This window comes from Gastrolobium bilobum, unplaced genomic scaffold (assembly GCF_033153095.1).
Source record: "Gastrolobium bilobum isolate Gb01-03AN ecotype WA unplaced genomic scaffold, APGP_CSIRO_Gbil_v1 utg3268, whole genome shotgun sequence".
In the NCBI taxonomy this organism is placed as follows: Eukaryota; Viridiplantae; Streptophyta; class Magnoliopsida; order Fabales; family Fabaceae; genus Gastrolobium; species Gastrolobium bilobum.
The window spans coordinates 1,173,303-1,200,759 of record NW_026899992.1 but is presented as its reverse complement, the minus strand read 5'-3'; the positions used below and the strand labels follow the sequence as shown (position 1 = coordinate 1,200,759).

At 33.5% G+C, this 27,457-nt stretch overlaps 3 protein-coding genes and 1 non-coding gene across 6 annotated transcripts; 2 read left to right on the top strand and 2 right to left on the bottom strand.

Moving 5' to 3' along the window:
* Positions 1 to 194: 194 nt before the first annotated feature.
* Positions 195 to 3,626, top strand: LOC133294748 (uncharacterized). 2 transcript variants are annotated; one of them, XM_061493492.1, is made up of 5 exons: positions 195 to 433; positions 538 to 633; positions 721 to 819; positions 2,805 to 3,135; positions 3,262 to 3,626. In XM_061493492.1, the coding sequence occupies exons 1-5, from the start codon at positions 407 to 409 to the stop codon at positions 3,459 to 3,461; spliced, it is 753 nt and encodes a 250-aa protein (XP_061349476.1). In that variant the 5' UTR covers positions 195 to 406; the 3' UTR covers positions 3,462 to 3,626. The 2 variants fall into 2 exon arrangements, with proteins under 2 accessions (XP_061349476.1, XP_061349475.1); XM_061493491.1 differs by having other exon boundaries at positions 2,805 to 3,150.
* A 6,772-nt stretch (positions 3,627 to 10,398) lies between these two features.
* Positions 10,399 to 20,173, top strand: LOC133294710 (serine/threonine-protein kinase EDR1-like). Its single transcript, XM_061493454.1, has 13 exons — positions 10,399 to 11,010; positions 12,106 to 12,528; positions 13,122 to 13,225; positions 13,450 to 14,570; positions 14,953 to 14,993; positions 15,813 to 15,881; positions 16,177 to 16,277; positions 16,432 to 16,510; positions 16,592 to 16,690; positions 18,475 to 18,543; positions 18,657 to 18,706; positions 19,322 to 19,498; positions 19,660 to 20,173. The coding sequence occupies exons 1-13, from the start codon at positions 10,543 to 10,545 to the stop codon at positions 19,793 to 19,795; spliced, it is 2,937 nt and encodes a 978-aa protein (XP_061349438.1). The 5' UTR covers positions 10,399 to 10,542; the 3' UTR covers positions 19,796 to 20,173.
* Positions 20,174 to 22,078: 1,905 nt separating this feature from the next.
* Positions 22,079 to 22,240, bottom strand: LOC133294780 (U1 spliceosomal RNA). The gene has a single exon (XR_009749248.1). It is a non-coding gene; the product is annotated as a U1 spliceosomal RNA (small nuclear RNA).
* A 1,077-nt stretch (positions 22,241 to 23,317) lies between these two features.
* On the bottom strand, positions 23,318 to 27,037 carry LOC133294711 (kinesin-like protein KIN-14U). Of its 2 annotated transcripts, none has more exons than XM_061493455.1 (10): positions 26,362 to 27,037; positions 26,176 to 26,259; positions 25,908 to 26,069; positions 25,696 to 25,802; positions 25,412 to 25,596; positions 25,148 to 25,312; positions 24,838 to 25,056; positions 24,593 to 24,630; positions 24,232 to 24,359; positions 23,318 to 24,149 (listed from the first exon to the last, which is right to left on the bottom strand). In XM_061493455.1, the coding sequence occupies exons 1-10, from the start codon at positions 26,579 to 26,581 to the stop codon at positions 23,535 to 23,537; spliced, it is 1,923 nt and encodes a 640-aa protein (XP_061349439.1). In that variant the 5' UTR covers positions 26,582 to 27,037; the 3' UTR covers positions 23,318 to 23,534. The 2 variants fall into 2 exon arrangements, with proteins under 2 accessions (XP_061349439.1, XP_061349441.1); XM_061493457.1 differs by having other exon boundaries at positions 23,318 to 24,146.
* Positions 27,038 to 27,457: the final 420 nt, after the last annotated feature.

The window sequence follows — 27,457 nt, the reverse complement described above, 5'->3', positions numbered from 1 at the left end:
TATATATTGGTGTAATCGATTACATCAGTTAATCGGTTATATGGTCTATTTGACGGTCAAACGAAGATAAATTGTTATATAATTTTGGAATGGGGCAAAATGGTAAGTTTTGAAGGGTGAAAAAGGCAAAAATCCCAAAAGAATGAAAAGATCAGATATCATGGGGAAATGCACTTGCTGAGAAAAAAAAAGGACTCACTATTATTATATCGAGGTTGAACCAAGAGTTTTTAAAACGTCCCTGTGGTCGCTCTGACACTGACTATGGTAACTGCAGTTGTATGTGCGTCTGCAACTGCAAGTGTGAAAGGAAACGTTCCAAAACGAAGCAACGCTGCATTCTTCAACCCAAACTCTCCTTCTGCCCTAATCTAATCTCGTTTGTTACTATCCCTCTTCCTTCCCCATGGCGCCAACACGACGTCCCGCAAAGGTCGTTTCAACTTCCCCTTCACCCACTGAATCATTCACTGTTTTCTCCTTCAATCAAATTGAATTGAATGGAATTGAATTTTGTTGTGTGTTTGTGATTTGCAGAGAAAGCTGACTCGAATGGATGCAGCCCTCGACGCCATGTCCCCTTATGGATTCCCCAAGAAACTCGTCCGACGAACCGTTGATCAACTTCTCAAAGTAATTTAATTTAATTTAATTTAATTTAATTTGATCCACTCAATTACAAATATCATTTCATAACATAATGTTTGTTTATCTATTCAGGTTTATGGTGGCAACGAAGGCTGGGTTTTTGTCGAAGACTCCGCTTACACTCTTCTCGTTGACACTCTTCTCGAAAAACAATCCACTCCTTCACCTCAAGTAACTTCCTTTTTAAACCCTCCTACTGTTTCATTATTTATTCATAGTCATACAACACAATATAGATTAAAAATATATATATATATATATATATATATATATATATATATATATATATATATTTCACCGTTATAATATTACTTTAAGATAAATTTGGCTATCTACCTTGTTTAATTATATGCTCTCTTTTGCATTATTTGCTTTCTTCTTCTGTCTTCCATTATTATAATAGGGTTTTATTAATCTAACGTTAAAGGAGAGATAAGTTTTCTTTTGTCGATAAACTCGTGGACTCTGCTACCTGAAAAAAAAAATAAAAAAGGTGACACAGTTATCGAAGGGTGTGTAGGAGAGAAATTTATCACATGTAACATAAGAGTAATTTTCCCATTATAATAACATCCAAACAAGTGATGTTCGGGTGGTTCTTAATTTCCTTTGTTAAATTTGATTTATTGCACTCCCTTTTCATTTATGATTTATCCAAATGAGCCTTTAGGTTTCTTTTGTGGACTTGCTTACTTGCAAGGTTTCATTCTCACAGAAAACACTTCAGGAAAATTCAGCTATTGTTTTTGGCTTTTTTGTAGCAAAACTTCATTAGTTCTTAGCATAAGATGCTTCTTAATGTTTTCCCGTTTCCTTTCCTCTGACCAAACCTACAAGGTGAGACTTTTAGACTACGTTTTACCTAATGGAAAGAGAAGGGAATCAGGTGGTGAATATGCCTAAGGATAATTTTCTGTGGAGGTTGGATCAGAGATCTTTATACAGATAGTTTCCAAGATACTAAGTAAGTGGCTACCTGTTGTGTTACTTCCGTAGCTAAGTTTGCTCTTGACATTATTAGTATCTCTTATCAATACAGAACCTCTACTCTCAAGCATCAATGAACTCAAAAGTAGTTTTCATTACTTTTTTATCATAATAGAAATATTTACACTTGGCAGGGAAAGTTGTTACTCGGAGCTATAAATGTGTGGATAGATTTATTCTTCTGCGAGAAATTAACTGATGGTGGCTTACAATTTAAAAGTTAATCATTATCTGGTTGTTGTTGTTGTTTTTTAACTACAGGTAACAAGGATCGCAATCCACTTTTGTCTGACACTTACAATTGCGTCTCCCATTAATATGTCCTCCATTCTTTCAGCTCTGGTTATGAATCATGTATTCCCAAATTCAATTTTGTTTCAATTTCGAGATGATGTCATGGGCAGCAACTAGCTTCTGTGTCTCCCAAAACATATTATTCCTTTCTGGAGTTATTTTGACTCTATTTATGTAATTAATCTCTGACAGTTCTTTCAAAATTTCCTATGATTATGTGGTTCACTGTGACCCATCCCGATGCTTCTAATGTATTATTGTATATGTAAAGAACCTTGGATACACCACCCCAAAAGCTAGCTCAAAGGGTGGGAGTACCCAAGATCTTATAAACTCCACATTAGTTGTACATACAACCAATGTGGGACTATATATCTCAACACGCCCCCTCACACGAGAGCCCATTGAGCTTGAAGAGTGGACAATGCAACAAACCCAGCCTACCTGTGCTAAGAAACGCCTCAAGAGAAAGTGGGGGGCGGCGAGGCTCTGATACCATGTAAAGAACTTTGGGATACACCACCCCAAAAGCTAGCTCAAAGGATGGGAGTGCCCAAGACCTTATAAACTCCACATTAGTTGCACATACAACCAATATGAGACTATATATCTCAACAGTATATATTGAATTCTACTGTTTTTCCTTCTTTGCAATCCCAATGTTACTTGTAAATCATAATCATTCCTTATTCTACTTTCTTTTCTTTTTTTCAAAGTTTAATAGCTCCAAGTATTGGCAGATCATTAGAGATTATTATTTTAACAATGCTTGAGAGGCTATATGTAAAAAATTTGAGTACTTCATTTCTAAAACTTCTGGAAAGCGTGGCCTGCAGACCCATAAAAATTAGCCTAATGTCTAGTTCTGTGTGAAGGATGGTCTGATAGGAGATGGTCCCAGTGATGTATCACCTGCCGGTTGCTCAAACAGCACAGAAACTTCTGACCATGCACCGTTAACTAATCAGGCCATAAGCACCCTATCAGGAGCCAGTGAAACTGGTAATCAACTTCCCATCAAGGCTGTGGAAACTGTATCAGCAACCACTGAAACTGGTAATGAACTTCCCATCAAGCCTTTAGACATTGCATCAGCAGCCACTGAACCTGGTAATCAACTTTCCATCAAGGTTGCTGACACTATATCAGCAACCGGGGAAACTGGTAATCAAGTTCCCGTCAAGGCTAAAGATACTGTATTATCAGGTGACAATGAATCTGGTAATCAACTTCCTATCCTTGTTAATACATTTTAATTAGTTTTGAAGCAAAGGTTAAATGCGTGATTAAAGGTGTTTGTGATTCATTATCTTGTGTGTTACTGTCTTGCAGATTGTCAGCCAGCAGGGAAATTGGCTTCGGGTGAAATTCATGGAATCAGTACTGCGCAATCTTCTCCTGAGACAAAGTCTTCACAACCTGTGGGGAAGCTTTGTCACCAAAGGCGTAGACCTTGCCATGGCTGGATTTCTGACGATGATGACGAGGACGATGAAGGGGAGCTAATAGAACTACCACCTGCTATATGGTAGCAAATGATGGGGTCAATTAAACCGAGCAGGGTAACTCAGATTATTAACTCAAGAGGGTTCTTAAATGGATTTTATATGATTAATATTTGTATTGGCGAGTTTAATTTCAGTTATATAGACTTTTTTTGTTTTTGTAAGTAGGGATAATTTCAGGAGGGTGTATTGGATTAGGATTTTAAAAGATTTTTTTTTAGATAAAAAATCTTTTATAGATATTAAAAGATTATTCAGAATTAGAGAGATTTTAAAGATTTTTTTAAAAGACTTTTTTTACAATCTAAGATTTCATAATATTGAATTTTAAAGGATTTTAATTGAATTTATAAGATTTGAATGGACAATATGAATTTATAAGATATTAAAAAACCTTATAAATTTTTAACAAATATTCAAAATTTCAAGAGTCAATAAAAAAAGTTAACAAAGAAATGCAATGATATTAATAAAAAAAAATATAATATAATTTTTTCAATTTGTAAAAATTGTGATAATTTTTCGTTTGGAATTTTTAACAATTGGTCTTGTAAATTTTGGAGTTTTTGTTCTACGTGATGAGAGTTTTTTAATCATATATCATATGCATGTTTTCATTGATTATTCCAAGAAAATTTTGAATTTGAATTGTTGGGTTTTATTATATGAAAATTTAAAAAAATTCTTAAATTATTTCCAATCGATACATTGAAATCTTAAATTGCTTTGGGGGGTTTTGAAAAATAAGATTTTAGTGATCAATTGACACAAAAATTATTTGAAATCGTTTCTTATAGAGAAGGAATTTTGTTCATGAATGTATTATTATGAAACATAGGGTTCATGTTACGAAAGTTTCAATCTTTCTTTAAATCGATCGTGTTTCATTCATATAAAATGAAAATTGGTTTGAGGGTTTGTGTTTCTCTGTTATTTTCCCACTATTTTATGTTGTTATTAATACAAAAATAACATGTTTTCGTACCAAGAAAAATCATGAACAATAGCTTGAATATTTGTTTTTTAAACTTTCAAAAATTGCTTCAAGATCTGTTGTTTGAGATGAATTAGATTAAAACCTTGTTGGGTTGTTGTTTCTGGGTTATCTTGTGATTAAAATCACTCAAAAATCTATTATTTTTTAGTTTTGACGAGGCTCCCATGGCGGAACTCGGTTTCGAACAGGTCGACCCACCAAAGGAAGAAGAAGACAATGCAATAGAGAAATCCTAGGAGTTAGGGTGAGATTGTGATTGAATACCAACGAATTTGGACGGACTTTAAAATAATCTTTTAAAATTCTAATCGAATATCACATATTCTTTTTTTCAATGCTTTAAAATCGTAATTGAATACCAATGAATTTTTTTTTCAAAAATAATCCATTAAAATCCTTTCAAATTCCAATCCAATACACCCCATTACTCTCACTTTCTATGATTATAGTGTATATAATATGGCTTTAATAGCTCTCCTGTTGCTGCAGATCAGAAAATTTGCAACAACACTTACTTCCACTAGGATCCGGTTCCGTATCTTGAATTTTTTTTTTTTAATTTCAGGATCCGGCTTTGTATCTTATGTAAATATATTTGCTGCAAGTTTTTCACTTGATTCCTTAGTGCAAAAACTGTACTTATTATAGAAAATGTCAAGAATATCCTAAATTAAAAATGAAATCTTAACAACGTCTTTTTTTTTTTGGTAGTTAAATCTTAACCACGTCTTTAAATATTTTATAAATTAAGTATTAGAAAATAATTCATTTAAGAAAGGGATAAGTTATTCAAACTATTTATTTTTTCTGCCTACCACTTTTCAACATCATTTAATGATGTTGGAGAATGGAAAGCAACGATAGATGTTGGAGAATGGAAAGCAACGATAGATCAAAAAAATATAGGTAGAATAACTCATTTCTTTAAGAAATTATGAAAATATAGGTAGAATAACTCATTCCTTTAAGAAATTATGAAGGATAGATATTATGTGAACATCTAAAAGTAAAAGGAAAAGTGTGTGTCATTTTAAAGAATGTAAAATTGTGTCATTTTAAGAGAGAAAAAGATATAGATAAAGGAGGAGAGAGAATTGACAAAAAATAAATAAATGTGTGGATCTCACCTCTTTATGAGAGTGAAATGATATAAGTTATGTTATTTAAAAGGATAAACATTTTTCCATAAAGTAAATGCCTAAATTTTTTCACTAACAAACTTTTTGGAAAGAATAAAATTTATCATTTTCAAAATTTTCTTATCTCTTTTCACTCAATACAAACTTCAAAGAGCCTATGGAGCATTAAAGATGATCACATGAGAGTTCATTTAATAAATTGGCAAACAATTACGTACCTAGAGACCAATGAGGGCTGGGAGTGAAGCATCTCCATATCATGAATGATGCATTACAGGGGAAGATCGCTTGGCAAATTCATACCGAGCATAAAAAGCTACTTTTTTTTTTTTTAAGAAAAAAATAAAAAACTTCACATTATAAATTTATTTCGATGTCTGCTTTAAAAAAGCATAAATAATAAAAAAAAATAAAAATTTACTTTTTTGAAAGTTAAACGTTTTAACTTATAAAAAAGTAGAAATCAAAAGTTAAATATTTTTTTCAAAAATTAATTTTTTTACAAAAATTAAATAAGTTTAATTTTTGTAAAAAACATTTTTAAAATAAATAAAGGGTTTTGTATCTATAATTTAACATGACCACAACAATTTTCCTACACACACAACATTTTGTGGGACCCACAATTTTTGAAACCAAAAAAAAAAAAAAAAACTCTGGCACGCAAAACGAATCTCTATAACATAACACAATCACTTTTCCTACAACATAACTCTTATTAAACCCATAAATAAAATATAAAAACTAAATTTTTTAAAAGGCCAAACAAACATGCTAGAGCAGTTTGAGTTAGGGTCCTCAAGGTCGAATACTGTGGGAAAAGACAGGCAATCAAATTTTCAGCAAAGGGCCGGTGTCCGGTGATTCTAGGTTGTAGACAAACGTATGTAGGCTCTGGAATAAGCTTAATCAATCACTACGGTGGGAGGTTGGTAATGGCCTACCGGCGATTCTATAACTTTCTGGACAGAAATCTGTGTGTATCATTTTAAAGGAGGTAAAGTTGTATTATTTTAAGAGAGAGAAAGAGATAGATAAAGGAAGAGAGAGTTGACAAAAAAAAATAAAGGTGTGAAGTGAAAGAATATAAGTTGTGTTATTTAAAAAGATAAACATTTTTTCTTTTAAACATGTTAAAGATGAATCGCATCTATTTTCTCTTAATATTTTTCTCTCTTTTTTTTTGTAAAAGTAATAATTTACTTCTTCTTTTTTGGTACAATAAAGGGCCTAGGCCCAAAAAACACCCAAAACTAAGAGACAAAAGAGGCACGAGGCCTACCAACAGAAGAAATATCAGCTAAAAGTAAAAGAGAAATGCCACTAGGAGGCACCCTAAAAACCAAAGAATCTACAGCTTCCCTTTATCTAAAATGAAATTGGCCAACCAGTCCGCGCACATGTTGCCTTCTCTGTAAATATGACGCAGCTTGATGTTCCAATCTTTTTTGATCCACGTCCGTATACGAGAGACAAGTTGACTCTCACAGACTGCTATACCAGAGCTGGATAGCAAAGTGATTGCACTTAACGAATCACTTTCCAATTCAATATTACGAAATCCTTCCTTCCAAGCCAATTCTAGACCACGAAGGATTCCCCAAAGTTTAGCTTTATAAGAAGAACAATTAGCTAACTTATAAACAAAACCATTTAACCATCTACCTAATAATTTAATTTACCTTTACATAAAATAGGTTAAATGAGAAAAATATATCAATTTAAACAAATCTATAATTTAAACAAAAAAAAATAAAATCTATTTTGAGTATATTTATATTTGTATAGAATTACAAGTAAAAAATCGATTCTAGTTTTTCAAGCTTTCAAACAAAAATTTATAAATTAAATCAATTATTAAAATTATCATATCAAACACACTGAATTTTTTTATTTTTTTTTGGTAGACAAACACGTACTGAAGCTTAACTACCAAGCATAACCACCATGAAAACTACAACCACGAGAATAAGAAAATAACAGAATTATCCAAAAACCAAAAGCAAAAACCAAATGAGAATATCACTTATGACAATCACGACGGAAAATATTAGGAATTAGAAATTATTCATTAAATATCTCCTATCCTGTAAAGCACATTGTATCTCCAAGAGTGTACGGGGAAAACATTAGAAATTATTTATCTTATTTCTCCTCATCTTTCTTTTCTTTAAAGGGTGTTTGATACAAGAAATATTTTTTTCTACAGGGAAATACTTTTTCCCGAGTTTAGTAGGCCAAAATTTTATCCAAAAAATTGGGTTAATTTTGCTGATGTTATGTTTAGTTGGTGGTAAAATATTAATGAGAATCTAAACCAAAATGACAAAATTACCCATCATTTTGACACATCTGTTATTGTCTTATTAGGCATTTACCAAATGAACAAATGTGGCATTTTGGAAAAAAAAATTCCAACCGTGACATTCAGGTAATTTTTTGTGAATAGTGTCGCATTTTGGTCGTCTCGTAAGGTTTTAGGTTGAATTGATTTTTTACATGATATCAGAGCTTCAATGACCATAAGATCACGAGTTCGATTGTTCCCCACTTTCAAGTGGAATTAAATAAGCACAAAGTAAACCAAAAATTGGGTCTGTGTAATATCCACGCTTCAAAGCCAAAGAACTATTGTGTGAAGGGTGTGTTAGAAAATAATATAAACAGTTAAATTTTTTTTCACCTGATACCTTAAAATTTTGGGTTAAATTAATTCTTTACATAATTCACTTTAACTTCCTAGATGTAAGTAAGGAACTTTAAAAGTTTTTTTTTTATCATGAACTTTAAAAGTCCTTTATTGGTATCATGTCTTCCCCACATGATAATTATTATAAATTAAGGATTTTATTAATCTTCTTCCACATAAGATAGTTATCTTATGTGGTAGAGAGAAAATGGGTGGGTCTCACTATTACAAGAAAAAAGAAAAAGAAGAAAAAAGTGGGATGCGAAAATCGAAGTGAGAGAAAATGAGATAAGTTACCTCATGTAAAAGGAGAGTAATATTTCCCATAAATTAATTTATCAATTAAAAAAAGTTTCTATAAAAAGTTGTTAGATTTTATAAACTAATACTAAACATGTTTAGTATTAATGAGACTGAATATGGTATTTTTTGTGAATTTTTTTTTTGTATACCTAACAATTATTACTATTCTATTCCATGGTCTTTATTTTTTTACTATTCTTTTGGATTTCTTTTTTTTTTTCAATGATATTCTAAGGAGAGAAAAAAAAATAACAATGTTTTTATATTAACATTATATATTATGTGTTTGGCCATTTAACTTATTAAGAAAAATAATCGAAACAAAATAAAATTCACATGCTTAGGAATTAGTTGTGATTTATCAAGTATGTCTGAATTTAACATATTACCTTAAATTTTTTAATTCACAAAAAATACTTTAGTTTATTTTTAAAATATTTTTAACTACTCTTGGTTTATGTTTACTTTTCTATTTTAAGGTTAAAAAAACCCCTTTAATGACTAACAATATTTTTTGTTTTGTCAAGCGATAAGATGCATTTTGATGTTTGCCTCTCAAGTGTGGAAAGCTCACAAAAGCGTACATAGAAAAGTCTAGTCAAAGAAGAAAAAAAAGATAAAGAAAGGAAGACAACTAGATCCAATAAACTTATAAAAGTGGGATTATTGCATAAGAAGTGTGGGGTATAGAATGATTTGTTGTAATAGAAAAATAAAATTTTCCACTAATATCTATTAATAGTTTGATATTTTAGATCAAATGTAAACATAATTTTGTTAAACATGTCATTAAATATTCTAATAAATATGACTAAAGCAATAGGAAAGATACAGCATTATATTTCAAGGTTAAGAAAAACATTGATGGTCTTGAATAGAAGTTAGAAAGAAAAAAAAATGAATATAGTAATAATAAAAAAATTGTTAAATCTTTGAAATTTTTATCAATATAAATGATACAATTATTAGTCAAAGAAAAAATTAAGTAAGATTCAATCTTTATTCATTTTTCAACCAATAATATTAACGAAAATGTCCATTCAAGGATATGGGTTATAAGAAAAATCTTAAATCCACTTGAAGTAAGATACTTTTTATTTGATGGAAAATTTTCTTATTTGGATATTTTCTTTTGATTTTTTTATTTATTTGCCCATTAAAAAATAAGACAGGATATTGTTACTGTCAATCATTATTACTAGTCACTACTAATTTGTTTCACCTTTAGATCAATTATGTAGATCCAGCAGTTTTGATTTAATTTTCTAAAAATATTTTTTCTTCTCTCTATATTTAATACTTTATATTTATTTATTTTCATCTTTGTATGGTTATAATTTCTCATATTTAATTTTCACATTAAATATGAGAAATTATAAACATACAAAGGTGAAAATAAATATAACTGTTTGATCAATATATTTGATTTAATGGTGAAATAAATTGGTAGTGATATTGATAGTAATACTAATTGGTGATAACAATATCCTATCTCTTAAAAAATAGAGGTTAAAAAGACACTGAATTTGGTCTAGCAACTTGAGTAATTTGTATTAGGTTATATATTTAATTTTTATTTTTATAAAATAAAATAAAAATTGAGGTTAAAATATTTTCTTCCACTAAGCAAGAAAAAGAAAGATGATGAACTCCACGTAGACTCTATTCAAGAGACTGTTGGTTCGGTTCCCATATCACCATCCAATTGGCGCGTTATGTGATGTGTGATGGTAGCGGATCCAAGTGCGCATGTCATTTTCGTAATTTAGCAAGACTCTGCACCCATTTTCAGGCTAACACTTGTTCTACTCCCTTAAGCTTTCCCTCCAAGTCCTATCAGCTTCCTCTCTAGTCCCTTGACCCTCATAAAACATAGAAAAGGGGCAAACAAATTTTGGAGAAGAAAAGAAAACTGAAAACGAATCACTGAACTGAATTAGATTCTTATTAGAATTAGAAAGTGCCTCCAATTTTGTTTGGATGAGTGAGAGTGTGAAAAAGGAAAAGCAAACAGATAAAAGAGAGAGGATGAAGAACATCTTCAAGAAGCTTCACATAGGGAGCAGCAACCACGATCCTCATCGATCCAATGAAATTGCGCCACCTGTACCCGCGCCGTCGCCACATGTACCGTCGCCGTCTTGCGCCCCTGATCAAGTTCAAAGTTCCGGTGCCTCTCCGACAAGTCCTTCTTATTCGTCACCGTCCACTGCAGCCGTCGCCCCCGGCGGCGCCGCTGCGCTGGTCAACCGGCAAGACTTTTTCTATTCGGAGGAGGAGTTTCAGGTTCAGCTAGCCCTAGCCATCAGTGCTTCCAATTCGGACTTCCGTGATGATCCTGAGAAGGATCAGATCCATGCTGCGACGATGCTGAGCTTGGGAGGTCATCGAATTGATTCGAAAAGGAACAAAGATGATATGGCGGAGGCGCTGTCTAGGCAGTACTGGGTAAGCTCGGTCAACTGTTGAAATACACTTTTGGTAATGTCAGTGTTTCGTCGTTGTTAATTGAGATAGAGCTGTGAATTATAGGAGTTTATGTTGAGTTATTTTTATTCTAGATCTTCCTTATTTTTCCTTTTTTTAGCTTCTTTTAATCTGATCTTGTAGTAAATTCGATTATGTATTGGAGCTTAGATTCAAGGCTTTATATGCAGCTAGGGCTGGCAATTTGGGTGAATTGTGAATGAAACCTGTTTTTGGTCAGTATGGTACATTTTGGTTCCTGCGGAAAGAAGATAAAACTCTGAAAGAATCCGAATTTTGATTTATTTCCCTTTAGCTGAAGCTTTTATGCTCGGTTAGATCTTAAAACTCATGTGAGTATATATCTGTTTATTCTCTGGAGTCTGGATTGATTGATTGGGAAAAACCAGGTCAAACTACGTTGAAGATTTAGATGCTTGTTTTGGAAGTGCTTTACATTCTTACAAATTAAAATGTGGATCAGTACTTTTAAAATCATCGGGTGTTTATTTGTGTGCTTGCCATTAAAGGTGGTGATTGAAGTTCTTACTAAACTGGTTCATTAGCAAGCATTTGTTAAAACAATTTACATTTTCACTGTGTAATAAGATGAATTGTCTGCCATAATCAGCAGTTGGTTGTTTTACAGCGGTTGTGTCCATTATTGACTTTTTGTGTGGATATTATTGTTGCAAGCTGCATTAGTTTTCGACGGCATATCATTTTTAAGGAGATTGTATCAATATGTCTTTATGCTTTAATGCTTCTTTATATGAAGTAATTATTCCATTCATATACATATTTTTTAAATACTCCATCGCGTGATGTTGGGTAAACTCTGTTACAGTCTTTCAAATGCCATGGTTATTTGTACAAAGTGACGTGTAGTACTCTTTCATTTGTATTTATTGGTTGAGCACCAAAATAGAAATAAAATAAATTGTATTTGGTCAACATGGAATGCTAGCCACTTGTTTTATCTCCATTGATGCTTTTTTCACCTTCCATTTAATGCTCATTTATTGAACGGTTCGTGTTTTGATTGTCTTGCATCTTCTGTTTCTATTTCTCTGACAGGAATACAATGTGCTTGACTATGAGGAGAAAGTAGTGGATGGTTTTTATGATGTATATGGGCTTTATAGCGATTCAGCAATGCAAGGAAAGATGCCATCTCTTACAGATCTTGAAGCGAACCCCGGAGGTTCTAGCTTTGAAGTGGTCATAGTTAATCAAAGAATTGATCCTGCTTTGGAAGAGCTGGTGCAAATTGCATATTGTATTGCATTAGACTGCCCTGTTTCTGAGATTGGTATTTTGGTACAAAGGCTCGCTGAACTTGTCACAAAGAAGATGGGTGGTCCTGTCAATGATGCTAATATTATATTGGCAAGATGGACGGAAACAAGTACAGAGTTAAGGACATCTCTTCACACAAGTGTATTGCCACTTGGGTCCTTAAATGTTGGGCTCTCTAGGCATCGTGCTTTGCTTTTCAAGGTAAGCGTTATGATTTTTGTTGGTGATTAATGTCTTGAAGGCCATAATATAATTTTATGTTACGTTAGTCTAGTCATAATCTGCACAAAAAGGAGGCAGACCAAATTACATTGAAAAAAATTTAGTGAACATGATATGTGCGATAACTATTAAATTAAAACATTTTTTAAAAGAAATTATTAATGAATGAATAAAAATGAATCACATAGTTTTCTTTTTATAATTATTTAGGGTATACATTCCCCGCTAATCTAGCCTGGGCTTGAATTTAGAATTAAATTTTCAGGATATAAGTATGCTTAACTGGAAATGAGAAAGTGCTGCCCAATTAATAAGTCATCAAAACTTTGGCTGACTCTGCTCATCAATACTTCTTCTAATGCTGTTACAAGTTACAACTTTCTGACCTTTGGGTTTATGATTTTTCTATAATTAGAGTCCAGTCTTACATATCTCTAGTTTAATTAAACAATTTTTGTGTGCATTTTAGATTATTATATTAAGGTTCAGTATGAATTTTATCAAGATTTTTGAAAAAAAATTCTTATCAATTTGCTGGCCGTGCAATACAATTTTTGTTTTTCTTGGTGTAGGTATTAGCTGACAACATTAAAATGCCTTGTAGACTGGTAAAAGGTAGTCATTACACTGGTGTCGAGGATGATGCTGTCAACATTATAAAGCTGGAGGATGAAAGGTTAAGGCTTTTATTATCCTTGTATTTTTCATGTATTTGTTGTTAACTTAATAATTTGTGTGCACCTGTGCATGTCTTGTGCATGTCTATATGTTGCTGTAGTTTATCTTCTTTTATGTTTTGCCAATGGTTGATACAATCATTGAAAGTCTCCGTAAGTGTGCCCAGAAAATTTGGGTCTCTGTTCAGGTTTGTGGTACTGATATCTCCGATTCTGCTTTCAGGGAGTTTTTGGTTGATCTCATGGCTGCTCCTGGAACACTTATCCCAGCTGATATTTTAAATACAAAGGATAGTGCCTTGAAGTCTTACAATCCCAAGATTTTGTCAAGTTTACCTTCCACTAAGGAAACTGGATTTCCTTACTCAAGACCTATCCCACCATCTCATGGTGAAGGTAGTAGTCAAAATTCTGTGATAAAAGGTGATTCGCCACCCTTGAATGAAAAGTCATGTTTTGAGAAGTCGGACTACTTGCCTTCAAACTTAGGTTTGAGCAGAGACACTAGTGTTGGTCCTTCTAAAATGCCTAATAGAGGGATTCCTAACCAACCGGAAAATTTGCCACTCTTATCTGGTACTTCTCTATATAAAGGGACTCTTGGGATGAATGCAGTTGGTGATGGGACAAGATTGAATGTCAATGTTGTACCGTATGCTCAGAACAGCCCAAACGACTCGCAGAGCCTCTTTGCAGATCTTAACCCATTCCAGATAAAAGGAACTGGGAAGCCCTCTGTGCTTAACAAACCTATCGAAAATAAACCTCCTGAGCTTCAGAGTACAAGAAACAATACTGTTTCTGGACGACCTGCAGTACCATTGATGTGGAAGAATCGTCACGCTTATAATGAAGTTCCTAGGAAAAATAATCATAATCCTAATGAATATAACCCTCCTTTATTAGTTTCCAATAGTTCTTCCAAGTCTGAAAATATTGATCTGAATAGTTCCAAATTATCATACAATTCAAATACAAATAATGATATAAATGGTCAAACTTTGACGCAAGTTACTGGTTCAGTGTCACCATTTGGTGTAGGTGAACTGAACCAGATTGAGGATCTCAATGCCAATTTTAACAGGGGTGATTTGGAAAATTCTCAAAATGTCACAGTTGAGGCAGTTAAAGAACATGAAAACACTGAAATTAGACATCATGATCGGAGGAAGGGAATGCATGACCCATTCATGGGAAGCAATTTGAAATCAAAAGATCTAGGAAGTCCTAGCTTGTCAATTGATTCCATTACAAACAGGGTTGATCAAGTATTGGACGATGTAGATGTTGGTGAATGTGAGATTCCATGGGAGGATCTGGTTATTGGTGAAAGAATTGGTCTAGGTAATGTGCATTATTTTTTCTTTATTTTCTTCTTGTAATGTCATTAATATTTACTGGGAAGTTGATGCGGCTCTGGTTTACTACTTCATTGAGTGGAGTTCACCACAGACTAGATTTAACATAATTTCTACTCTATTTTTTAATGATTTAATTACTTTTTAGTTTTATTATTATTTTTTGTATTTGTGCCAGCACGGTCCCAAGGTTGTTGTGAGCTTGTCTATCATCTCAAATTTTCCTATTTTTACGTGATATTTCATCCGCAAGGATTCAAAAGGATGTTCAATGGCTGTTAGGGAGGCTCATGGTGTATTGAAGTTTTGCATCTCTATACACGTTTCTTGAGTATCAATTTTTTATGTTCATACTTTCTTTCAAATAGGTTCGTACGGCGAGGTATACCATGCTGACTGGAATGGCACAGTGAGTACTATAATTCCTTTACACACTTGCGGGGAAGATTATTGTTGTAGAATGAACTTGAAAATGTTTATGTTGTCTTATTTTGAGTGGTTGCGATTCTGTATTTTCTTCTGCATGATTCAAATGCAAATTAAAACACTAATAATAATAATAATAATAAAAGCAAACATCTGATCAGTTCAGATTATTCGGAGACCTCTTGTTCATGAACTTTCACATTTTACATATGTCTAGTGGCTCTTTGTCAAGTGGGGTGACATGAGATTGTTCATACTATCAATGTGTTACAAAAATTAATACATAAGTATAACTATGTTTGGATTGTTTTTCCATGTAAAATGTCTTCTCGTATAGTGTTATCAATGACTAATTTAATGAAAATGATGGCATTGCTATATATGCATGGTTGTTAATGACTCAATTTAACTTATGTAAAATCTGAAAAACTTGAGACTGAAGCTTTGGCTTGTTGAATGCCTTGAAGTCCCTTTTATTGGTTCACTATCCGTTAGTAGTCCTCCTATATTATAGGATGATCTGCCCTTATTATGGGCCTATAATTATTTTATTTTATTGTTACTAACTCTGCTAGTTAAAGAGGTTGGGGAATTTATTTTTTATACTATTGTTAAGTTCCATTGAAGTGTGAAGAAAAGGAAAGAAGGGGTTAAAAAGGTGAAAAAACTGATAATCTCTTACTAGGCTAGTAAATTCTCAAAATCTTTTCTCTCGGTTTCTTAATATCAAAATATTTTACCCAGATGGTAAGGAGTTCTAGTCTCTCATTTTTCTGATTGTGATCTGCTGTTGAAATATCAGGAGGTTGCGGTGAAGAAATTTTTGGATCAGGATTTTTCAGGCGCTGCCTTGTCTGAATTCAAAAGAGAAGTAAGCACTCATTTAGGTTTTTTGCATACAACAACTATTATTCTTCTTATCTGCATAAAAGAATAAGTACAAAATTTTGAACTTCAAGAAAATCATTTTGCTATATTTAATATAAAACTACTCGGAAGATCTGGGTGGAAATGCCGGTTAGGGAAGGAATAAATTAGCTTGACAGAGAGTGGTTGATGTGTGGGAAGTGAAAAAATAAAATAAAATGAAGGGCTGTGGTTACATGGTCAAGGGTCCACCATCTTAAAGACCAAAATTAATCTGTTTTTCATCCTTTTGCTGCAAGGTACGGATAATGCGTAGGCTGCGACATCCCAATGTTGTTCTTTTTATGGGAGCTGTTACTCGTCCTCCCCATCTCTCAATTATTTCAGAGTTTCTTCCAAGGTAGATATCTATTTCACTTCTAATCATTATTTATTTAACAAAATCAAGGTAACTGCTTATCATCCATATTGGTCTTTGCAACTTTAGCTCTGTTGCATGTTACTCTTTTCATAATTAAATGTCACACCGGTGTTATTTGTGTAACATTTTACAGAGGAAGCTTGTACAAAATTCTTCATCGCCCTAATTCTCAGATTGATGAGAAGCGAAGAATAAAAATGGCTCTGGATGTGGTATGAAATAATTACCTTTCTTCCCTTTCAACCATTATTTACATAAATGAAATTTAAATTTTAAAACACTCCTACTTACAGGCTAGGGGCATGAATTGCTTACACACCAGCACGCCTACAATTGTTCACCGAGATCTGAAGTCCCCAAATCTTTTAGTTGATAAGAACTGGAACGTTAAGGTATATGATTGAAAACTCGAGTTGGCCATATGCCTTGTTTGTCATTTTCTCATTTATACCAGCTCCTGAATTATTTCTTTGCACATAAATGTATACATTTGTTAGTTTAGTGAGGTCTGCTAGGTTACCTGAATAAATATATGCATTGTATTTGGCATGTAGGGGAATATATGGGTTCGGTTGGTTGGTGTTGAAGCCTAACTAGCACCCATAGTGATGAATTTTCTACTCTAACCAAATTAACGTCACAAACTATGACCAATCCAAACAATGAATTTTGGTTGGGTTGGGTTTTTTTTGTTTATCAATTTGGACCTTTTTTACGGGTCTTTCTTTTTAAATAAAAATAAAATGAAATATCAATATTATCCTTTCAGATTTAATTCCAATAAAACCTTCTTTTATACATATATGCATATTTATGTATGTATGTATGTATGTTTGTATGCATATTGGTTTTAGGGTATGTATGCATATTATCTATTCTTAATTATCATTTATTTTTCCTCAATCTGATCTTGATTATATATGGGTTCATGGACTATTGACCCCAACTCTAGTTTGGAATAAAGTTGATGTTGACATTGTTGGTTGTTTATAATAGTACATATTTATCAAGCTTGTTTTGATATTATTGATTATAAATTATTGCATAATTAAAGAGGAACAAAACAATATATATATATATATATATATATATATATATATATATATATATATATAGTAGAGTATAGCAAAAAGATTCTGAATACAAGTTCAACTGGAAAACCTAAAGCATGTCAGTATTAGGACAACAGATTGAAAGAGGTTGCATATGACTGCTTGTAAGAGATGGGCCAAGAATTCATCACTATGTATTATTATCATTATTATTATGTCTTGTGGAAATGATAAAGTTTAATATGAAACAGAAAAAGACAGGTTGATTTGGTTGACACTAGTTTTTAAATTTTACTAGCTTAAACCAACTTTGATGGGTACCAGAGATGAAATAGGGAAGAAATAATAGAAGTAATTGACAGCAAATGCAAGAACCAGAATCTCACGTAATTGTATTTGATAAAACAGTATGAATTACTGTGAATTACACTGAATATAAAGGAACAAGAAATGAACGGAAACAGGAAAAATACAATGCTGACACTTAGAGAGGTCAGCTTCCTCACAAATACCCAAAACTAAACAATTTCTTCAATGCCTTCTCACTACCCCCTTGCCTTCTCATATATTCTTCCCCAGCAGCTTTTAGAATATTCTTAGCAAACTCATGTACTCCATGCCGGTACACATTAGCATTTTTCAATTTGGATCCCCTGAAGTCCTTCCCTTTTTCCTACCGTACAATCTTTTTAATGGTGGTCTATCAAACGTAAGCTGACATATGGGCTCCAAACCAACCCAAGGCTGAAAACGAAACCAGTCACATTAGCATTTTTCAATTTGGATCCCCTGAAGTCCTTCCCTTTTTCCTACCGTACAATCTTTTTAATGGTGGTCTATCAAACGTAAGCTGACATATGGGCTCCAAACCAACCCAAGGCTGAAAACGAAACCAGTCCATCAGTTTGAGTTGGGTTGTTCAGTTTTGGTAATGTTTTCTTGGGTTTTGGACAGTTGTAATGACATGGCAAATTTACGTGAAGGTTATTTTCCTGTGGTTGGGGGTTTTTTATTTTTTGGACATATTTCTTGAACAATGGATGCATCAACTTATGAACTATGAGGATTTTTTTTATTTGATCTTCTTGGCTAAGCTAGTAAAAAGTAAGCCGCTCTTTCTACAGGTTTGTGATTTTGGGTTGTCACGCTTGAAGCACAACACATTTTTGTCATCCAAGTCAACTGCTGGAACGGTGAGAATTTGGGAAAATTATGTTATTTTGGAGTTCATTTGTTTAGGCCCATGCAACATGTGTCTTATCCTTTTCTATATTCAACCCTGACATGATTTTCATCTACATGTTAGCCGGAATGGATGGCTCCTGAAGTTCTCCGCAATGAGCCCTCAAATGAGAAGTGAGTTATGAAGATAAAGGTTTTCTTTTTTTCGGATTAATCGTCACTTTATATCTTTTTTGTATAATCAATGGTTGTCCATAATCAGTGCCTAAATCTTTACTGGGTCTCTAAAAATATGGAAGGTACTGGGCTAGTCAAAGCTGCAGTCCTGCTCCTAACTAAACAATACTTAACTGTTCATAACTCACAAGTAAAATAGGTTTAACCTGGCCTTTCTGAGAGACTTTTGCTAGATGTAAAGCACTTTTCACACCTGAAGTGCTATATATTGGCAATTTTATTAATTGTATGGTAAACACTAGTGAATCCCTGTTTCATTGCTGTGTTCTATTACTGAATTATTTTTTCTCCAATTATTAACAGCTTGGTTATGGTAGTTTGGACTACAATAATCTATAATAAATGTGAAATTTCATTTTTCCATATCTTTGTGAGAAAATTTAATTCTTGGCAGACAAGGCTACTGCAGTTTGAGAAGGGTGATCCACGAATTTCTTAACTTTAGCAATTGAACATATATTTAGATTCAAATATGTTAGTTTCTACTTTGCTTGCAAAAGCAGCTGATTCCAGCGAATGAATCTTCCGTTAATTATCATTTCAAATTTACAGGTGTGATGTTTATAGTTTTGGAGTCATCCTATGGGAGCTTGCCACTCAAAGATTGCCATGGAGTGGAATGAATCCTATGCAAGTTGTTGGTGCCGTAGGTTTCCAAAACCGTCGACTTGATATTCCTAAGGAAGTTGATCCTTTAGTTTCAAGAATAATATGTGGATGTTGGCAACAGTAAGCATGTTCAACTTAAAAGTTTGGTTTATTCCTTTTTTCTTCTACATTTCATTACTTAAATGATTTCCGGATATTGCGGAGTTAAGCTTTATTCCCAATTGGTGACCTTTTTTCTGCTTCCTCTCTCCTTTATTTTTTTCCCCCTTTTTTTGTGTCAGGGATCCAAATTTGCGTCCCTCGTTTGCACAACTCACAGTGGCTCTGAAGTCCCTGCAGCGTTTAGTTAGCCCATCTCATCAAGACCCGGTAGCTTCACCTCTGCCCCAGGAGATATCTGTAAATTCTACCCCATGAAAAGTCTTCATTTCCTCAAGTGTGAATAACTAGGCTTTCGGCAAAGTTTACTTTTGTGCATATGAAGATATCAAATGGAGCATGAGCACAATAAAAAGGGAAAAAAATTACATCAAAGCTTGTTACGGCAAGTTTTCGTGTCGAGGAATGTATTAATTGCTGCTGCAGCCAAACAACTGCAGAGCCATTTTGTATTGTGTTAATAGCTTGCCGAGGAACCAAAACTCGGTAATATGTGTAAATTACTGTACATCATCCTTATATTTTTCTAAATGTACGTGTTACCGGAAAATCTAGAATTTGGTCTAGCAGTTTGTATGTTTAAGGTTTTATCTGGTGACGAAACATGTACGCTACAAAAAAGGCATGCTGTTAGCATTTTCGACTCGGGGTTACGTCATGAAGAAATGAAATCATCTTTTTAATTTCTTTCATGATAATATTTAAAAGTTTTTAACAGAAAACTTTTAATAATATTTCTAGAGGAAGGATATACGTTGGCAAGATTGGAAGTAGCCATGCTTAATGTTTCTCCTTGAGATGCATCCTTTCTATCGGTCCCCGAATATTCCAACATTTTTCACCGACCTTAACAGCAACAAAAGAACGTAACTACCACAAAACCAGGGAAATCCTTTAGTATTAAGGGTAGTGATAAATAAATAATTTTGATATCAGCTTCTGCTGCTGCTGCATCATAAGAGGGTATTTAAAGTAAAAAATTACCATGACTTCCATTTCTAAGTAAGAATTGATGAAAAGCCAAACAAGTCAATACAAGATTTAGAATGACAACATTTCAAGAAGATCACATGAATGGTAAATAAATAAATTGTTGTATGATTACTAATGTTCACATGTTCCAACACCTCCATCTTTTTTAGTACAAAAACTATAATTTCTGATACAGCAAGGATGCAAGCCTTTCTGAAAGCTTATACACTTTGGCACATATTGTTGAAAGTGGTAATGAAACCCAGCAACCGAAGCTTCTACAGAGAAAACAATGATTTTAACGGAGAATAACAGGGACCAGACAAGGTAAAAGAGAAGGTATTTCGAGGGCATGGAAGTTAGATCAATATGAATCAGGCTTGAACTAAGCATAGAGGGAAGCAAGCTTCTGTGTCAATCCATCCATTGTCTCTTCATTGACCTCAGTAATTAGCTCCTCCTAATACAAAAGGAATACAAGCAACATAAATATGACAGAAATGTATTTTGTTGAGTACAAATCCTACACGTAAACATCAGAGATCATTTAAAGGCAGATGTCTATTGTGCATATACTTACATAACATGAAATAAGCCAGACAGACCAAAACATATTTGATGTGGTTCTAGACCCTATTACAATTGTCCATGCATATGTTATGACTTCATATAATAGCAGAGAAAATTTTCACAGGCTTTTGTGCCAAACTCAGCTATGAACAGACACTAATAATTTGGATCATAATTTAAAACCCACGAAGGTAATAATACAATTTAAAACAACATATAGCCTCCAAAAGAACAAGACAAAAGGCTGTTCTTCAGTGTGCAAGTTGAAATAGGTTCTTGTAAAATCTTCACCGTTTGATTACTTTTTTTTGTATGATTGTAATTTTCTCACGTGATAATATCATATATTTTTTTACCTCCATTTCCTAACTTTTTTAAAAAAAAAAATTGGTAACACAAACAAACAAAAAGACATAACAAAATAAAATAAAATCAACACAGATTATTTAAACTTATATAACAAGAGACTTCTATAGAGGCAGAAACTAGACAAAAAAAATAAAAATAAAAATGGAAACAAAAAGCTCAAGGCAAAGCCCAACATGGATATTAGATAACGAGGATGGTTGGGTGCCAATTTCTTAACTAAATTGGAAAGGTTGGAAGTTCGAAACTTTACTTCTCCCTAAACCATATTTCATGTTAAATGCATAACAAAAGACAGAAAAATTAAAACCATGGCATGTGATTTTGCTGGATATTTCTTCGTTCAAATTTTCTCCATTCAAAAAAATGAAACCAAATTTTCTTCGTTTAATTTTATTTTATTTTTCTACGTTTAATGCATTATTGATATTATCATCAGAAAATTTCAAGTGCTTCCTTTGCCTTCCACAATCATTTGTATGGCCCTAAACTTGAATACCATCTTCTTCTTCTTAAACTTAAAAATGTCGCATGGCTTAGCAGTTATAATCTTATTTAACGATCAGAGAAAAGAACATCCAAACCAAAGGCAAATTCTTCTTACATTTACATAAGATTTGAGTTAAGACTTAGAAAGGGGCCGCGCGAACGCAGGCCCCTACTATCACAAATTATGACGTAGGCTCTCCTACAATGAGGAGACCTTAGGTGGGCACCCCTCCTAGGTGCAATGGAAGTCACCAACCTAGGCCATGGACCTTCTTGATCATCCATTGACCCCGTCCAGGTAAGTATGTTTCCTTGGTGCTAGTCTATTTGTATTTAAACACTGCCATCAGTCTTCCACATGTATCACTGGACGATGTGGCACTTACATGGTTTCATGGTGAGTGTAGCTCGAGTTTTGCAGAGGCTTCTATTCCCATATCTCTATGGATAAGAGAAGCTCTATCTGTCGAAAACCCATGAGCTTGTAATCTATTGGCAGTCCTTTTCCATTGACACAAACCAGAATGTTGAAAGGAAGTATTCATATTGTAAAGGTCAAGAGAAAGCATTTTGTTAAACTATTACTAGTGAGGTACAAGGTTGCTTGTGCTCTCTTAATGAAACAGAGTGTGAGCATAAGCGAATTCTTGTTCTTCTGGTTTTAACCATCCAACCTATCTACATATTGTCAATTGTTTCAATTGCTTCTTCGATGTTCAATTAATTTCTCAGAATACATCTCTAAGGCAAGACTAGTACGGGTTTATAAATAAAGCAAGCTACTGTCGTCTACTACATTCATGTAAATTGCGGATCGACCATGAGTATTAGGAAATTCTGCGCTTGATGACATATATTACAATCATATTATGAGTAAACACCCTTTTTGGTCTCTGTCAATATTTACGAAATCTTTTTTAATCTCTGGCAATAAAAAAGGACCAAATTGATCTCTAAAATTATGAAAAAAGGACCACATTAGTCCTTATGTCAACTCCTCTGTCACTAACGTGACCCTTTTTCATACTTTTAAGGACCAATTTGATCCTTTTTTATTGTCAGGGACTAAAAAGGATTTCGTAGATATTGTCAGGGACCAAAAAGGATGTTTACTCTTATATTATTGACACAATACACCCTTGAAAGAGAAACATTCAAAAAGGAGTAAAAAACAAAAACAAAAAGTGAAAAGAAATTGGAATTGGAGGTTGATGTTTCCTCCATCTCACACCACATCACTCTTAAAATCTCTTCTCAAACACACTTTTCCGTAGTCCCCTCCATTTTTTTTATCCATACTCCATAGTCAAAGTTAAATAACAATTGTATTCATATAAAGGTCATGACAAACTTCAGTAAAAGTTAGTCACCCCAAATAGGTATATGACTAATAGGACCCAACAAGCTCAAAAACAAAGAACGCTCATGTTAAACAATTAACAGATCCCAACCACCACCAACAGCCCAAGACAACACACCTATTAACATACCACTCGTTACAATTTGTTATAGACAAAATATAAACTGAAAGGAATTAAACATGCAACCACTTCACATCATTAAAAAATCTACAACTAAGATGTTTTTTTTTTTTTTACCCTTAGATCAGATCAGACATCCTTCTTCTATGACGACACAATGTAACTCTCAAGATTGGATCTGATGATGTAACCATCTTGCTCCGAGGAGTTATGACTTTTGATTCCAATTCATTGCATTTAGGCCTTTCTGTGAGAACAGTATTTGTCTCAGCATGCCGAGATTTTCCATGTGAACTTCGCAGCATTGCTTTAACGCGGAGATCTGAATAACTTAATGATTGGGAACATGAAAACTGGATTGAATTTCTAGTGACCACTGATCTTAAACTTTTTGATCTCCCAACAATTTCTCGTTCTGCAATACTTTGCCTTTGGCGACTAGCAACAGTTGGATTCATGAATCGAGGCACTGAATTGGAGGAATTTCTTCTAACAGGCTTCGAAGATGCTTTAGGGGTTTCAATTACCTCTTTGACATCATCTTTGGGACTAATAGAGTTTGTCATGTCATCACTTTCCAGAGGAATATATGTGGTAGAGAAGAGCTTTTTATTCTCACTTAACTTTAACTCAACCTTCTGAATTTGATCCTTTAAATTCTGACTTTGTTTTTTAGCTTCTTTAATGTCTTCTTCAAGCTCCATAATCTTCTTCTCCCTTTGCTTCTTCAACTCCTACAGTACATGCATGCAGTTAGCAATCTTCAAACAGTTTCCGCTGAAGGACTTGCTTTAGGAAAGATTTCAGTAAATTTACCATTGGTAATTCTTTATTTGACTCTATTGCTCTCGCCCTCTTTGCAAAGTTCAAAGAACAAATTGTCTCACAAACATCTTCTTCGGAAGGGCTTATATGGACGAGCATTAAGACCTTTGAGCCATCACCTTCAGTATTTGATTATGAAAATTAGACATTTTATATTTTTCAAAAAAATAAAATAAAAAAAAGAATCTTATCATGCCTCACTGTTCTTACTCTAGTCTCAATAAGTCAAACATTAAAACGTGTAAATTATTTCAATTTCTGTGAGTTTGTAATCTTGTAATAGAAGATTCCACAGTATGTTGTGCACAAAGTAGGTAGTGTATGCAATTTAGAGAAGATAGTAGTATCATACCGAGAGAATCTTTCAGTATTTGAGTCAGCTTGCTATTTCTGCAGCAAGCAAAGTAGCATAAAATCATTAGTTATACGATACTTTGATTGTCTAGAAAGAAACAATAATTGGGATGACATAAAAAAAACTAGCAACAGTAAAAAGGAATCATCTCTGTAGTTTTTAGCTTTTTCAAGCACATACCACATCTAAAGGATACAAAAACATAATTAAACATGAGAAATCAACACCATCAGAGTACTTGCCTGTAAGGCACATGACACCTCTTCCGCTTCAAAGCTGCAATGACATCAGCTAAAGCTGAGAGAGAAAGATTAATGGCTCGACCCTCATCAAGTGTTAGTCCTTTAGCTCCAGTTTTTAGCAACCGTTCACTGCCTCCAAGATCAACCATCCACAATTTGCTTATTTCGCTTTTGGAATCCAATGCATCCCCACGTCGCGATATGCTTATCCTCGTCAAGCTAGATATATGAAGCTAAACAGATAACGTAACTATCAAGCTAAGAAACACATGGAAATAGTTTGGAGTATCTAATTAGACCTATAACCCACCAGTGTGATCTGCTTGAAGCCTCGTTGACATTAGTCAACGAGGTGGATCTGAACCTTCTGCCCTTGTTGTACCACCATTTGGCTTTAGCATAATCAGAAATTTGCACTTCTGAGAGACCCTCAATTTCAATCAAACCCTTTGGATCTGTTTGGATGTTGAGATTGCTGTAAATGGGGTTAGTGAGCCAGAGATTCAGACAGATTACTCTTAAGGAATTCAATCAAACTTTGAAATTTTAGAGTGACAAAAGAATAAAGGTTTACCACTTAGTCATAGGTTCACATGCTCTCCCAGACGGTCTTTGAGCTAGCAGATCCCTGAGATTGCCCATGTAAACTTCCAACATGCTCATCGAAAAGGTAAAAGAAGATGAATTATCCATAGAGGCTTGATGAAAAAGCTCTTCAAGAGCACGGGGAATAATTCCAAGTTGCTCGTTTGTACCATCCTACAAAGAATGATTACATGCCATCATACATCAGTGATGCTACCACATACTAAGAGTATTTAACACATAAACACAAATAGCAACACAAATGTGACTAACCATGGTGAACGTCTTGCCTGTGCCTGTTTGACCATAAGCAAAAACACACACATTGTGCCCATCCATTGCAGATCTTAGAATTGGCTCAACCTCAACAAAAACACTTTCTGCAGATGATCAAACATGGGAATATACCCACCCCTCTTTAGTAAAACTTAGAACTATAATCGATAAACTAAGTTGGGTAACACACTAAAGCTTTTAATACTAGCCTTGGCTTGCTTCTTGAGGAAAAACCTTATCAAACTCAAAATCTTTCCTTGTTCCTCCCAACTTAACCCGAATTCTCTCTGATCCAGCTGAAACAGGTTCAGAAATTCTTCTCTTCTCCACCAACAGAATCGGTCGAATTCTACAAAATACTCGAATACTCCCTGGATATCAAAATGCAATTCTTCAACCATATTAACAAATTTCCAATGCATATCAATATAAACCTCCAATTAAATAAATGTTCTTTAGAATATACACTTTTAATACCTTTGATGTCCAATATCTTACTCAATGCTTCTCTCCGCTTTTCATCCAAAATCCTCTGCTTAAGCCTCAGCTGCTCAACTTCTCCTATACACACAAAAAAAAAAAAAAAAGAATTAGTAACATTTTTTTCAGAGATTTAAAACCGTAAGCCAAAAAAAAAAAAATTGTGACTTTATTGATTTATACTTTCTGAATTGGATATCAAGTGCTGAAGCTCGTCCTTTTCGTGCTCCGGCACAACACCCACGTCAGTGTAAACTGTGAAAACCGGTGGGGACCCATCAACGGAATCTGGGTTCAAATCCAATGAGGGTGACTTTGAAGCCTCACTTGCATTTTCTGAAGGCAACAGAATCTGCTCTTCTCCGTTAGAAACAATCATTTTTTTTTTTCCTTTTGAGAACATGAACCACAGCACAGCCAGCTAGTATGCTAAAGTAGAAAACCTTGTATTTGTACCAAACAAAAGACACGGGAAAAAAAAAATTAAAGGAAGTGATCGCTGATCACTGCTACAGATCTGTACTTTTATTTTTATATTTTTTTTTTTATTTTTCATATTACCAAAGTCTAAATTAACTGACTCATAGGAAACAACGACCAACGATTGCAAACAAAGTGGTCAAAAGGTACTAAACCAAACAAACAAACAAAAAAATGAAGCGAACCCACTTCATCAAAAGTTAAGGTAATGGAAGCGAAGCTTCTAGACTCTCACTATAAGTTGAACCCCTCAACCTCGAGTTACAACAAGCACAAAAAATTTAAACATAATGGAGCAAGTGAAACCTGTGTTATGATGAACCTATAATGTAGAAGAAACATTTGCCATGATTCATGGAACAAAACAAAAAAAAGGAAACATAGGGAACCGGAGTAACATTCAATGATTGCACACTCTCAAGGATGTTGATTAGTAGTGAAAAATAGGATCCTTATAGTACAATAATAATTAAAAAAAGTAAAGTATCTTTTGATTCTCCACAAATATCACGGTCCAGTTTAATCTTTGAAAAGAAAAGAAAAAACAAAATATAATCTGAAATTTAAATTAGATTCATGTTAATTATTTTAGGAATTAATATAGGTTTTTTTTTTAATTTTAAAAGAATCACAATTTTAACTAATTAAATTTATTTTAAATTTTAAAGGAATTATAAATTGTTATTTTTTTCTAAAAAATTAAAATGGACATCATAACAAAAAGTATTTACTCTTAAAAAATTAGATTTGCCAAAAAAAAAACAATAAATAGCGATGTAAGAATCTTTTTGGATGGTTG